Source organism: Manihot esculenta, chromosome 15, assembly GCF_001659605.2.
Source record: "Manihot esculenta cultivar AM560-2 chromosome 15, M.esculenta_v8, whole genome shotgun sequence".
Classification (NCBI taxonomy): Eukaryota; Viridiplantae; Streptophyta; class Magnoliopsida; order Malpighiales; family Euphorbiaceae; genus Manihot; species Manihot esculenta.
Genome location: NC_035175.2, coordinates 5134217 through 5148342, shown reverse-complemented (window position 1 = coordinate 5148342; position 14126 = coordinate 5134217). Strand labels below are relative to the sequence as shown.

General features: G+C 35.6%; 3 protein-coding genes across 4 annotated transcripts; all 3 read left to right on the top strand.

The window, feature by feature from the left end:
• The first annotated feature begins 439 nt into the window (after positions 1-439).
• On the top strand, positions 440-3404 carry LOC110601781 (GDP-L-galactose phosphorylase 1). The gene is made up of 7 exons (XM_021739088.2): positions 440-1285; positions 1388-1509; positions 1623-1682; positions 1810-2052; positions 2153-2338; positions 2491-2739; positions 2829-3404. The coding sequence occupies exons 1-7, from the start codon at positions 1153-1155 to the stop codon at positions 3189-3191; spliced, it is 1356 nt and encodes a 451-aa protein (XP_021594780.1). The 5' UTR covers positions 440-1152; the 3' UTR covers positions 3192-3404.
• Positions 3405-3480: 76 nt separating this feature from the next.
• LOC110601573 (stigma-specific STIG1-like protein 4) lies at positions 3481-6307 on the top strand. Its single transcript, XM_021738751.2, has 2 exons — positions 3481-3617; positions 5458-6307. Exons 1-2 carry the CDS (start codon positions 3530-3532, stop codon positions 6165-6167), a joined length of 798 nt encoding a protein of 265 aa, XP_021594443.2. The 5' UTR covers positions 3481-3529; the 3' UTR covers positions 6168-6307.
• Positions 6308-7519: 1212 nt separating this feature from the next.
• Positions 7520-11106, top strand: LOC110600991 (aspartate carbamoyltransferase 1, chloroplastic). Of its 2 annotated transcripts, none has more exons than XM_021737955.2 (6): positions 7520-7663; positions 7941-8477; positions 8552-8691; positions 9314-9487; positions 9874-10110; positions 10745-11106. In XM_021737955.2, exons 2-6 carry the CDS (start codon positions 7973-7975, stop codon positions 10850-10852), a joined length of 1164 nt encoding a protein of 387 aa, XP_021593647.1. In that variant the 5' UTR covers positions 7520-7663; positions 7941-7972; the 3' UTR covers positions 10853-11106. The 2 variants fall into 2 exon arrangements, with proteins under 2 accessions (XP_021593647.1, XP_021593646.1); XM_021737954.2 differs by having other exon boundaries at positions 9302-9487.
• The last annotated feature ends 3020 nt before the right edge of the window (positions 11107-14126 follow it).

The window sequence follows — 14126 nt, the reverse complement described above, 5'->3', positions numbered from 1 at the left end:
TTTATTATTATTTAATAAAATTTAATTAAAAAATTAATAAAAAAATTATATTTTTTAATATTTATAAAAAAGTATATTTTTAATATATATAAAAAAATAAAGTGAATAAACATTATAGAATAAAAAGAGTATTAGAGAATTATTTAAATTAATAAATTTTATTTTTAAAGTTTTATATTAAATTAGTTTATAATAATGGATTTATATATTAATTATAATATAAAAAAAGTAAATGATATTTTGAGATCGTTAAAATAAAATGAATAAAAAGTATAGATGGGGGAGATAAGTATACATAAGCAAAAGAAGATTATTTTAAACTCGTAATTAGCATATTCTGCTCAAGCAGTTTCCAAACTATATAAAGCCAAGCGAAGAGCTTGTTTACCCATCCGTACGACCGCGTGGTCCTTAACGGCTGACCACATAGGGCGGTACGGGTGAAGCAGAAGAAGGCCCCCCATCTCCACTCTCGCTCACATATCATTTTCAATTTTCACAATTGCATCGCTGCCACTATACTCCTAACGGCAATCACAGCCACAATCACCACTTTCCTTTTATCTATATAACTAATCCTTCTTCCCTCCACTTATATTGCCGATATCGACTCCCACTCCATTTGCTCCCATACCCAGATCCCAATTTCCTCATTGCTTCGTGTAATCAAATACTCATATCGAATATCTCAGAGAACAGAGATATATCGTCGTTCCAGGCCCTTTTTTTCCTCCTTTTTTAGGGACCCAAGTCTGCTTTTGGTGTTTTTGGGTTAAGTGTGGAAGTTTTGTTTTTCAGAGAGAGGTGTTCTTGGGGGTAATACCCAGGGTTGACAAGTTGTAGACATCACGGCTATACACCGAGTACCTCCGCCTCTAATACATGTCCTTGCTGTACGATGCAAGGGTTGTGTGATAGAGAGCAATCCTTCGCCGCACGGTGGACGTGGTGCTTTGCCTTCCGAAGGCGGTAGCCCTTCCGACCTCCTCTTCCTTGCTGGTGGTGGTTCCTTCCTTTCCTTTGTCTTTTAGGTTTAGTATATATTTATATAAATCAAGTTGTAATCTGTAAGCGCAATAAGAGTAGTTAGAACTTTTATCTCGATTAGGCAACTTTATTGGGACTGGGTTGTTTTTGGAATTTTAAGCAAAGATGAGTGACAACTTCATGTTGAGGATCAAGAGGGTTCCTACTCTTGTATCGAATTTCCAGAAGGAGGCGGAAGAGGGTGCTAGCCGGAGTGGGGGCTGTGGCCGCAATTGCCTTCAGAAGTGCTGCATTCAAGGTACTGGTTGAAACGCTCGCTCTTTTTTTGTGTGTGTGATTCTGATGGATATTCCTTTGGATTTTGTTTTATGAGCCTTTTTTTTTCATAAAAAAAAAATAGGGGCAAAGCTTCCTTTATACGCTTTCAAGAAACTGAACAAGATTGTTAGAGAGAAGGAGGTGCTTGAACATGAGAACAATGAGCCTCCCGTTGCATTCCTCGAGACTCTTCTTCTTGGGGAGGTATAATTATTTAACCAAACGGAGATTGATGAACGAAAATTCATGTTTCTTTCTCTGTTATTAGTTAAAGTCTCAATTTCAGAGTTAAAATTTTGCGTTGCTTGGATTCTTAGTGGGAGGACCGTATGCAGAGAGGGCTTTTTCGTTATGATGTCACTGCCTGTGAAACCAAGGTCCGTTCTACTGTTTGTGATATTTATTTTCTAGTTTGACATGCAATTGGAACTCAAGCCTGCAACATACTATTTGCTGTACTGGGGATAGGAAACTTATGCTAATTCTTTGATTATATTGGTTTAGGTGATTCCTGGTCAGTATGGTTTCATCGCCCAGTTGAATGAGGGTCGCCACTTGAAGAAGAGGCCAACTGAATTCCGTGTTGACAAGGTCCTCCAGCCTTTTGATGGGAACAAATTCAACTTCACTAAAGTTGGGCAAGAAGAGGTGCTCTTCCAATTTGAACCAAGTGAAAATGGTGAAGTTCAGTTCTTCCCAAGTGCCTCCATTGATGTTGATAATTCAACAAGTGTGGTTGCTATTAATGTAAGGTCTATGGTGCTTTACTAGATAATTAACGTTCTCTGATTGAGGAGGACACTAAGATTGTAATAGGTTTATGCCTTTTGTTTTATTGACATACCAGGTTAGTCCTATTGAGTATGGGCATGTGCTGTTGATCCCGCGTATTCTGGAGTGCTTGCCCCAGAGGATCGATCGTGAGAGTTTCCTGCTTGCTCTTTACATGGCAGCTGAAGCTGCAAATCCATACTTCCGTTTGGGTTACAATAGCTTGGGTGCATTTGCTACCATAAACCACCTTCACTTCCAGGTTCATATTCTCCTAGACATTGACTTCAATAAACTGAAATAATATCCTTGATAATTAGGTGGTGCAACAGTTAGGGAGAAAAAGAAACAAGTTGATCATAGTTAGGCAGAGAGATATGCAGGAATGTAAATTTGATCATTTCCTTGGAACAGGCTTACTATTTGGCTGTCCAATTTCCCATCGAGAAGGCACCCACTAAGAAGATAACCACTTTGGACAGTGGAGTGAAAATCTCTGAGCTAGTGAATTACCCTGTTAGAAGTCTTCTATTTGAGGGGGGCAATACTCTGCAAGATTTATCCAACACAGTCTCGGATGCTTGCATTTGCCTTCAAGATAATAGCATACCTTACAATGTGCTCATATCTGATTGTGGAAACCGCATCTTTCTTTTGCCACAGGTAATGAACTTGGAAACATAGAAGTTTTGCTCCTTGAAATGCTAATAAGTTTGCTCATGTTCTCGATTTTTCATCAAATGGATTAACAGTGTTATGCTGAGAAACAAGCTCTGGGGGAAGTGAGTCCTGAACTTCTTCATACCCAAGTGAACCCAGCTGTGTGGGAAATCAGTGGCCATATGGTGTTAAAGAGGAAGGAGGACTATGAGGGCGCGTCTGAGGAGAATGCTTGGAGGCTACTTGCCGAGGTTTCCCTATCTGAAGCAAGATTTGAGGAAGTGAACGCTCTCATCTTTGAAGCCATTTCCTGCAGCCATAGTGGCAGTGAGAATGATGCTCAGGCGGTTCAGGATACAAATGTCAACAACTCTCTTGAAGAAGTGGATGCTATTAACAAGGGCTCTCACCGTGCTAGTGTGACTGGAACTCAAGAATGCCTAGTTCAGCAGTAAAAGCAGGCGCGGCGTGTCATGTGGCTGTAGCCTAAATAAGCAAACTAGGTTTGCATTGTTGTCGTACCAATTAATCTTTGTGTTTTGGACACTATTTTCCTACTGTGTTTTCAGCAATGCTTTATATGTACGTACTATGTTGGATTGTGTAATATGCTATGGATGCCTGCTATCAGGAAGCAGTTTATGTAATAATGCCTGTTTTCTTGGTCACAACATTCTCACTGATTGCAGAATCCGATTGAGACATATTCATAGGGTCATCAGCGATGAGGATCACTGGTTTTGTGAAATTCATGGTCCTTTTTATTATTGACTGACCACATTTGACCACTGCAATGCGCAAATTGTTTGAACTTCTGCATGGGCATTACGATTGTGCAAGATCTTGGGGGAGTTACAAAGAAAGGAGGCGAAAAAAAGCATGTGAGTGTAGAGGTTTAAGATAATATTTTTAACAAAAAGATGAAACATAATTAAAAAAAAAAAAGATAAAAAACGTAATTATACTAATATGAAATGGATGGATGATGGTTAATATATGCTCCATGAAAGTAGAAGAAGTTAATATCAAGACGACGTCCTTCAGTTGTCATGGCAAAAACGCAAAGCAGCATGCTTTTGAAGAATCATCGCATGCCCAAAAATGCAAATGCCGGCATAAAATAATAAAAGTTGACTGGATTTCTATTCATTCCCTCTCAATAATTTGAATACTAATTGAACAGACCAGACAAGAAAGATATCAATGATTACTTGAATAAATTATTATTGTCTTGAGTCTCCAGTCTTGACCTGCCTTTTCTTTTTGTTTAATTTGTCCTAAATGATATCTACCTTTTGGTCCATCCATCAATTTATTAGTGAATTTCTTATATATGTAAAATAATTTATTTATTTTTACCATATATATTTGCCATGGTAAGATAAATGGGCCTTGAAAATTTACAGTGAAATGCTTGGACTTTTAAATTGAGGTCCAATGGCTATTGCTGTTATAATTTTGGATTCTGGGCCCATAATTTGTTGTTTAACTGAAGCCGTCTCATCTCTCTCTTTTTCATCCATTATTTCAGTTTCTTACAAGATCCTCGTTGGCTACCCTGAATCTTGTTTTTTTCGTTTTTTGTTTTTGCCTAAAATTTGTTTCTTTATTATCTGGGTCCGATTTTGGTTGCATTTCAGTTCTACTATCTGCACTCCGTTGGCCTTCTAATAAGTGTTAATTTTTATGGGATTCCCGTCTTTTGATCTTTGTCTTTTCGTTCTAATACATTCATAATGTTCTTTGCGATTCTAAATATTTAGTATTTTATCTGTGTATTATGGTATATGTACTTAATGTGTTTTCTTGGTTAGGTGGGTGTGTTGGGGGAAGGAGGGAAAGGGGTTTCCAAATCCTTCAAATAGGAAATATCTCTATGGCTAGTTTACATTATGTGCTTAATAATAATTTACTTATATTTCTTTTGAATGCTGTTTTATTATAGTTTTTATAACATCTATGAGTTCACATTAGGAATAAATGTCCTCCACATGATCCTAGTTAAAATATTATTACTCATAGATTTTAATTTTATCTTTTACAATACCATGTGATATTCTATTTAATCAATGAAATTCCATCTATAGCTCCATCAAATTTGCTGCTGCAGTGGATATCCATGGTACAATATGCACGTTATGATGATAAAAATTCACCCATTTAACTCAAACTTGATAAATAGCTCCAGTAACAATTAAATCTTTTAGTCCTTTCCGATATTGTTGGAGTCCCTTTGATATGAGCAGTGAAACCATGGCTTCTTATATATGCATATAGGCATAGCATGGGGGATGAGCCTCTCTTCTCTCATTCTCATGCACACCAAGATAAAGGCTCTTCCACCTCTCTTTTTCACAATGGCCTTTTCTTTCTTGAAAATATCATTACAAAACAGTTTGCTCACATCAGTTGCACCTAAACAATAGGATTTGTAAAAAACAAAAAGAAAAAAAAAAAAATTAAAGACCACTTGTGTGAGCACAAAGCAAAAAGAAGCATCCTCTCCCTATTCCTAATCACGTAGTTGGTGATTAGCATCCTCTATAACTCGCTTTTTTCTACAGCAACAACATTATTGAATTCAACTATCTACAAATTTTCCTCTTCTTTTAGACACATAAATACTTGCACATTTCCCATATATAATGCGGCTCCCAAATGTTTTGATTGCTATTTTTCTTATAGTGATGCTTTCTTTTTTTCCAACCGGATATTCTGCAGACGAACAAAATTTCACTACTGGTAGCTCATCCTCGCCATGGCTCAAGAAAGTAATAAAAAACTACCCACACATAAACCGCCGCCGCCCACATCCACCTGCACACCTGCACCCACACCCACCGCTACAACGCCCGCATATGCGACCCCTTGCTGGGTGCAGGAGCAACCCTTGGATATGCAGAGAGAGAAACCGTCGACCTAACGCTCAAATGCGGTGTTGTGCAAATAAGTGCATTGACGTGTCTTCTAATGTTAATCACTGTGGTTCATGCGGAGTTAGGTGCCCTTTTAGTTGGCTATGTTGCCATGGAATTTGTGTTGACGTCAATATTAGCCCCTACAATTGTGGCGAATGTGGGAACAAATGCCCCTTGGGGATCTACTGCGATTATGGGATGTGTGGGTACTCTGAGCCCGAGCCCGAACCCGAGCCAGACCCAGACCCTGAGCCCGAACCCGAACCTGAGCCAGAGCCAGAGCCAGACCCTGAGCCCGAGCCCGAGCCAGAGCCAGAGCCCGAACCTGAGCCTGAGCCTGAGCCTGAGCCTCTACCTCCATGGCGTCCACATCCGCGTCCTCGTCTTCGCCCTCACCGTCGCCCTCGCCCTCGTTCTCGATTTCCATTTCCTCCGAAACTGCTCAGACCATGGCCGCATTACCCACCTAAAGGTGATAAGCTGCCAGCAAATGCAACAAATCCAAGCTCTTGATGTTGCATGTTTCCTGCTAACGTGGAAGTTTTCTTGCTCCACCAATTTTCTCGTTTTATACCATGGCATCTCTTCTAGTTAGGACATATTCAAGGAAGAATGTTGAGTTGTGTTTTATAATATTATCTTGTGACTATTGTTCAGAACTATATTATTAATTTAAATAACAATAATATTAATTTAAATAACAATAATATTAATGATAGTAATAAACTAGTGGTTTCAATTTTACCTATTTTGATGAGATTTTAGAAAATATAAGTCAAGAGCAATTTTTATTAGATCCTATCTCTAATGAATTTAAAATATAAATAAATAAATTCATTTTTAGGATTTTATCTAGATAAATTATATATATATATATTAATAATTTATTTTCTAATTATGAACAGTTGGAGTAAATAAAATTTTTAATCCAACAACAAGACGGTAATTAATAACAAAAACCTCATTATCTTGTTCCAATTGTGGACAAGATAGCAGCCTTTATATACAATTTCCCCCTTTTTCCAAGGTATACAAAATTGAAAATTTATCCTTAAATAATTTAATATTAACTTAAATCAATGATCATCCATGAAAGACACTTCCATAATGACAAATTTTTAGATTTCTCCAAGTTGTATCCGAATCTTGTTGAGTATATCTCAATTAGAAGCAAACTTTAATCCCTAAATACAAAAAAATTTATAATAATTTAATTTAATTCAATTCTATTATATCAGTTTTCTTGGTTGGAATGGAGAAATTTATTTCCTTTTTAATTTATAAAATTTTTATTTTTAGCTACCATAAAATTAGATATAATTTTATAATAATTTATTTAAATTATTTTTTTAATAAAATAAATTATGACAAATGGAGAGTATATGAAAATAAAAGGATATGGATATTTCTTTATTTAAACTTCAAAATAATAATAATAATAATAATAAAATGACTTTATGAATTTTTTTTTAATGATCTTCCATAAAATGACTTGGAAATAATACAAATCAGGTTTTATGCTGCTGAGTTCTATTATTAATGTTTCTTAGTTTGATATATATTTTTTTTAAGTTTTTCGTTTAACATTTTGAATCCTCATTTTAAATGTATTGAATAATTTACTGGCTATAAATTAATTGTGGTATGATACTTCAAGTTTTTCTTGAATTTTGATTAATTAAAATTTCATTTTCTAAAGAAAACAAATAAAAATCTGTATTTGTAAATTTTAGCTGAATAATATTAAGTTTTTTTTTTAATTATAATGCTCTAAATTTTAATTTCAATAAATCAATTTTTTTTTTAAAAAAAAGCAAATGTAAAACCTGAGGGGAAAAAAGGAACTCTGGAGGGGTTGGATGTAATTTACGTTTTTTTTATTTGCGCCAAAAACATAGCTTGCTTTTTCCAAAGATCCCGCTTTTTTCTCTTTCTTCTAAAACCCTATCCTTTTCTCGCCAGCCAAACAAACTAAGAATCTGCAATCGGCTCTCTCTCACTATACTCAGGTTCGTATGCTCTCACCTCTCTCCCCTGTTCTGTTTCCTTGATATATACTTTGATCAGTTCTATTTTAGTTTTTCTTATGTATGTTTTTAAGCTTTTATACGATCTAAGAAATGTAAACAAAAAACGCAAAAGAGTCTTGAAAGTTTCATTATTCATTGTTAATCAATCAATCAGGTCTTTGCAATCAATTCGAATTTTTCTTTAATGTTTTTGTTTGAATCTACATAAGTATAAAAGTATGACACACTATAAATTGTGATTGCGTTTATTTTACAGGTTATATTTGGCGGAGTTTAAGCTATTTGTTAATGGCCGCCTCTTCTTGGTTTTCCACCGGTTTATTGAATGAACGTTCAATCTCTTTCACGCCCATGAAGTGCTATACACGGACAATATGCAATTGTCCAAATCTGTTCAGTAAACAAACCTTTTGTCCAAAGCCTGTCTCTGTTTATGCTGGATCAAGACATTCAACTAGGAATGGAATTCGGTGTAGAACATTGGAAGTTGAAAGTACACCTTCATTTTCAATTGGAAAGAAATTTCAACTTGATGATGTGATTGAGGCACAGCAGTTCGATAGAGAGATTCTAAGTGCTATATTTGAAGTTGCACGAGAGATGGAGAAGATTGAGAAGAATTCTCCTGGGAGTCAAATTCTTAAGGGTTATCTCATGGCTACCCTTTTTTATGAGCCGTCTACTCGTACTAGGCTTTCTTTTGAGTCAGCCATGAAACGGTTAGGTGGTGAGGTTCTGACTACTGAAAATGCAAGGGAATTTTCATCGGCTGCCAAGGGAGAGACCCTTGAAGGTGATTTTTTCCGCCTTTTTTCATCACTGTTATACTGACAGCCTGGTTAATTATGTTTGGAGCTTGATTTGCAGATACTATTAGAACTGTTGAAGGGTATTCAGACATTATTGTCATGCGTCATTTTGAAAGTGGTGCTGCAAGAAGAGCTGCAGCAACCGCTAACATTCCCATTATTAATGCAGGGGATGGTCCTGGACAGCATCCAACTCAGGTGTGCTGCAATTTCTTTCAATGCTTTTTGCCTTTATTTTTTTTCTGCAAGCAGTACAGCTAATTAAAAGAAAAAAACAATTGAACAGAGAGTCAGTTGATAGGAAAAAGGAGTAACCAATTGCTTATTGAATAACATAACTTTTGACAATGTGGTAAACAATATGAGAGGCTATGGAATTTTGTTTTGTATAAGTTTATCATCCTTCAAAATCTATCACAAGTTGTACTTTTTTCAGTGAAGCAGATGCATAACTCACATTTTTGTTCTTTTTTTCTTGGAGTAGAACTCTGATTGTATCACTTTGTTCCATTTTCTTCCTGCTTGTATATAGAAACTGTCATCTTGACTAAATTTTTGTACAGATCATAAACTAGTCATTAGCATTTATACATTGATGTGAAATGTGGTGTGAGGAAAAGATGTCAGTTGTAAAGATATTATGAAGTATTGCTGGTGGCTGAGACCTGCCTTTCAAACTTTTTTAGATACCCTGTTTCTACGGCAATATATTTTGCGCATGATATTGAAGATACTATTACAACCTCTTCTGTTTGTATATGATGATAGTGGATTTTATAGTTCTTAAAACTGAAGCTACAGCTCTAAGAAATCAATGCAGGCTCTTTTAGATGTATACACTATAGACCGAGAGATAGGTAAATTGGATAGCATTAAAGTTGCACTTGTGGGAGATCTGGCAAATGGGAGAACAGTCCGTTCACTTGCATACTTGCTTGCCAAATATGAAGATGTGAAGATCTATTTTGTCTCTCCTGATGTAGTAAAAATGAAGGTAATAGAAATTTCTTCTAACAAGAACGTACATTCTTTTCATTAATGGGTTGCAATCATACAATAAATGAGTTCTTTAATTTTTAATTTGGGCTAGATGAACAAGCCTTACATCGGATGAAGGACTTTGAAGACTGAAATTTACATTTTTCTTGCATAAATGTGAAAAGAAAACCTTATATGAGTGTGGATTTGAAATGTCTTGTACAAAGTTGACATTTGAAATTCTCTTAAAATGAGTTTTTAGAAAATTCATGAAGTAATGACTCGATTTTCATCCAAATAATTTAAACTTAAATTCAAATCATTTTGTCCAAACATAGTGCAGAAGGATTTCTGGAACTTCAGGTTCTAGTTTTTTATATGTCATGCTTCTTTCTTTCTCAGGATGATATCAAAGACTATTTGACGTCGAAGGGAGTCAAATGGGAAGAAAGTGGTGATTTAATGGAAGTGGCTTCAAAGTGTGATGTTTTGTATCAAACTCGCATTCAACGAGAACGGTTTGGAGAGAGAGTTGACCTTTATGAAGAAGCTCGAGGCAAATACGTTGTGGATAGTGATGTGTTAAATGTGATGCAGAAGCATGCTGTGGTCATGCATCCTCTCCCGAGACTTGATGAGGTAAATGTGTTTCCTGTAGTTACTTTGGTTTGATTTTACTTGTTTGTAATTCGTTCTTTTCACCATTAGATTAGGCTTCCTCAATTCCTTTAAGGGTAGTTATTGACAAAGTAATATTTAGGGAAAATTACTACTTAGTCTCTATGATTTGAGAAACTCACTAGTTAATCCTTTAGTGTTAAAACATGCATTAAAATGCTTTTAACGTTTTAAAAAGTCTACTAGTTGGTCTCTCCGTTAATTTTGCCGTTAAATATTTTATTATTTAGTTCTTATGATTTTGAAAAACTTATTAGTTTATTTCTTACATTTTTAAAAAGTTTACTAATTAGTCTATTTGGGGCATTTTAGATTTTTTTTGTAATACTTAATGGTTAAAATTAATGGAGGGACTAGTAGACTTTTTAAAACGTCAGGGACGTCTTAATACATTTTTCAAAACCGATGGACTAACTAGTGAATTTCTCTATACTATAGGAACTAAGTAATAATTTTTCTTAATATTTACTTTATAAAATACAAAATTACAGTAGGACCTCCTGGAGGTAAATCCTATAAGCATTATATTATATATATATATATAACAATTATCATGATGGTTGGCAAATTTATTTCTCTTCATTATGCTTTGTAGATAACTGTAGATGTGGATAAGGATCCAAGGGCTGCATATTTTAGACAAGCACAGAATGGTCTATACATTCGAATGGCGCTTTTGAAACTTCTACTTGTTGGATGGTGAGAGATGTGCTATTGGAAGTATTGAATTTTGACATTTCATCTTATGGCCTGCTGGTTGAATTTATAGCAAAACTGCCAGAATCGCCTAACATTTTAAGAAATCACTAGTCAGGAAAGAACTATGATGTACGCATCTTTTCTCGACAATCCTTTTGAGGCCTTTTTCCCTTTTTTTTTGGTGGGTCTGAATTAAAACCATCCAAACGGAAGAATCCAATAATGATTCCTTTAACAGTGTGATATCTTGAAGAATAACTTTGGGAAGATTACGGAGTTTGAATGCAGGTTACTTTTGAAGTGGCTGGCGAATAGAATTTGTAGTACACCAGTTGCCAATTTAATTGTAAGAATGCAAAATCCAAATCGTGTTCTGCTGCTTCTAATTTGATTCCTTTATAGGGTCGAGGATCCAAGCATAAAACGGTTAGCTTGTAGATGACTGTTTCTTCGTCCTTGGCGATTCCTCAGTAAATTGCAGATTAGTTAATGTGCCCTTCAACAATAACACAGATCAAAAGCAATTTGAAACTGTTAGTGGTATGACCCTTCAGGTACAAAACTGGCACAATGATCAAGTAGATCTCCTCATGTAAATGAACTTGAAAATAATGGTTTTGTTCAACTATGTGGGGAAATTTGGATCAACATTACGAGCCCAGGCCTCTAGGCCCCCAATGACATCCATGGCAGAACTAAAGGCTTTCTTGTGTAATAATTGAAGAACAGCCTCTGTGAATCATCATCTCTCCTGCATACAACGTATAAGCTTATACCCGGCTCTGATTCAATACTCCTGCGCTCTCTCTTCCTCTAAAGCTGATGATATCTCAAGCAACCCTATCTCCAAACTTCCTAGCGGGATGTTCAAGGCACTGGGAAGAGAAACAATCTTAAAATGGTGGGCAGGGCGTACATCTACCGACACGTGTGCTTCCCCTTTAACAATATCCTCACTGAATTCTCTACTGCTTATTCTGGAATCTGATGGAAGCAGGTTCAACTTCAATGGAGCAAGCACATAATCTGTATATGCCTTCAAGGATATTACTAAAAAAATTTAACTTCCAAACCAAGCACACATCCAAGGCCTACTGAAAAAAGCAAGTCTTACCAACACCACATAACAAAGCAGGCGACCCCAGCCCTCCAGCTCCAACAACTAGAATAGAATACTTTAAAAGATTCGACTGCTCTTCAATTGATAAAACAAAAGGGGTTATCACACTAGTAACAATAGTAACAAATTGAAGTATACAACACAAATGATAAATATATTAATTTGAAGAAAAACTAGGGCCTTGAACTCCAACAGAAGGGAGCAAGAGATGACGACTATAGTGGTGAAGCATATCAAGCGATAAACCATGGCCGAAACCAAAATGAGGTGTGCAAACTGAAAGATGAGAACCGTTAAGGCGACAGCATCATTTTGGAGATTCAAGTTGAGAAAGCTGCTCTTCGAGAGACGCAATCCGATTCTCTATGTCGTTTTTAGAGGCCTTCAAGGCTTGAATTTGGGCGATGATTCCAGCTGCTTCACCTCCATTCGACTCAATTTGAGTTGGTTGCTTTCGGTTAGCTTTTGCAGAGAATGAACCTTATGGTAGAGTAAATTATATCATCAGTCCCTTTACTCTAAAAATAGTTTCATATTTGTCTCTCAATTTCATTCCATCATCAAAGTATTCGACTTGAAGATAATTTTTATATTCATCCACCAACTTTATTTTATCACCAAAATATCTTACAACTTTAATTTTGTCAAAAAAAAAAAAATCTTTTATACATGGAATTACTTTTTTTCTTCTTTGTCCTTTTATTTTTCTCTTATTTGAGAATATTTATTTATGTAATATTTTAATTAAAGTTATTAACATTAATTTATTAAAAATGTTAATATTAATTTATTTAAAATATTAAAAATCTTAATTAAAATATTATGTAATTCAATAAATCTTGAAAATTTAATAATTTTGCAAAATATTATCAATTAATATAAAAACTATATCACTTTATTTTAATATTACAGATAATAATTAATTTTATCCGTAAATATAATAAAATATGTTAATTATAAAAATAAAAAAGAAATATAAGTGATATTGTTCGGATTAGATTGATCACGTGTTTCAAGTGGAATTGAGTTATGATTAGCTAGAGCAAAGAAGAAAGTGTGAAGTTGTCATACCCAGCTAGAGTCTGACATCGGAATTCCAACTTAACCCCAGTCTTGCAGGTCCAGTGTACTGGTTGTACAGGGAAAGAGCAGCAGAGTACAGAAAGGAGTGAAGAGTTTTGTAATAGCATAGTGTGGACATGTAATAATAGAAAGAGATGTAAAGGTTGTATAGAGTCAGAGTTGTGCTTGATTCAGTTGTACTATAAATCTTTTGTGTACGTGGTCTGTTTGTATAACAGTTGTAACGACCCGAAAATCGGACCGCTACCGGCGCTAGGATCCAGATCGGCTTAAGGCCGCCGGGACCCGTAGCAAGCCTGACACGTAACCTGTAAACCTGTTTAATCCCATACATGATCAACAATCATACATAAAAATTTAAAACTTTTCTTTCATACATTCTATCATACACCAAACTCAACCTGTGCATGCACTGAACATATACATAATCATAAACTTGACCCCTCAGTGGGATCTCATCAATGCCCCCAATGGGTGGCATAACAAGTGTTGAGTTGGCTAAACATAATCATCAATAAACATTTAGATCATGTATCAAAAAGGGATTACAATATACTATGATCAAGCACATTTCTAACCTTAATATCATTACATTACATATCCAAACATCATTATACAATCTGTCATGTCCACATTCTAACTATTACATGCATAAGACTTCATTACTCTTCTTGACTTCTCTGTCTAACCCGTACCTGCAAACCTGGGAATTTGGGAGAGGGGTGAGCTACAAGAGCCCAGTGAGCAGAATCATAAAGCATTTAAAACACATGCTATCATGGAATGCATCACATCACAACTAATCATATCAAGGATGAACTTGTCACCATTTAGCCCTCTACATATTCCAATCATGTCAGGGGCGTAGTGCAGGCCACACCTAGTCTTTCTCTTATACATAACATATCATACATAATCCATGGTGCCGGGGGCATAGTGCAGGCCACGTCCGGTCTTTCTCTTACATAGTGCCAGGGGCGTAGTGCAGGCCACACCTGGACTTCCATATCATATCATCATGTCATAACATACGAGGGCTAATGGATCATTCAACATTCATCCACATCAATCAACA

Coding starts and splice junctions, on each gene's coding strand:
- LOC110601781 (XM_021739088.2), top strand. CDS start 1,153: ATGAGTGACAACTTCATGTTGAGGATCAAGAGGGTTCCTACTCTTGTA. Junction 1,286..1,387: donor TCAGAAGTGCTGCATTCAAG/GTACTGGTTGAA, acceptor AAAAAAAAATAG/GGGCAAAGCTTCCTTTATAC. Junction 1,683..1,809: donor TCACTGCCTGTGAAACCAAG/GTCCGTTCTACT, acceptor ATATTGGTTTAG/GTGATTCCTGGTCAGTATGG.
- LOC110601573 (XM_021738751.2), top strand. CDS start 3,530: ATGCGCAAATTGTTTGAACTTCTGCATGGGCATTACGATTGTGCAAGA. Junction 3,618..5,457: donor AAGGAGGCGAAAAAAAGCAT/GTGAGTGTAGAG, acceptor GATATTCTGCAG/ACGAACAAAATTTCACTACT.
- LOC110600991 (XM_021737954.2), top strand. CDS start 7,973: ATGGCCGCCTCTTCTTGGTTTTCCACCGGTTTATTGAATGAACGTTCA. Junction 9,488..9,873: donor CTGATGTAGTAAAAATGAAG/GTAATAGAAATT, acceptor TTTCTTTCTCAG/GATGATATCAAAGACTATTT. Junction 10,111..10,744: donor CTCTCCCGAGACTTGATGAG/GTAAATGTGTTT, acceptor TATGCTTTGTAG/ATAACTGTAGATGTGGATAA.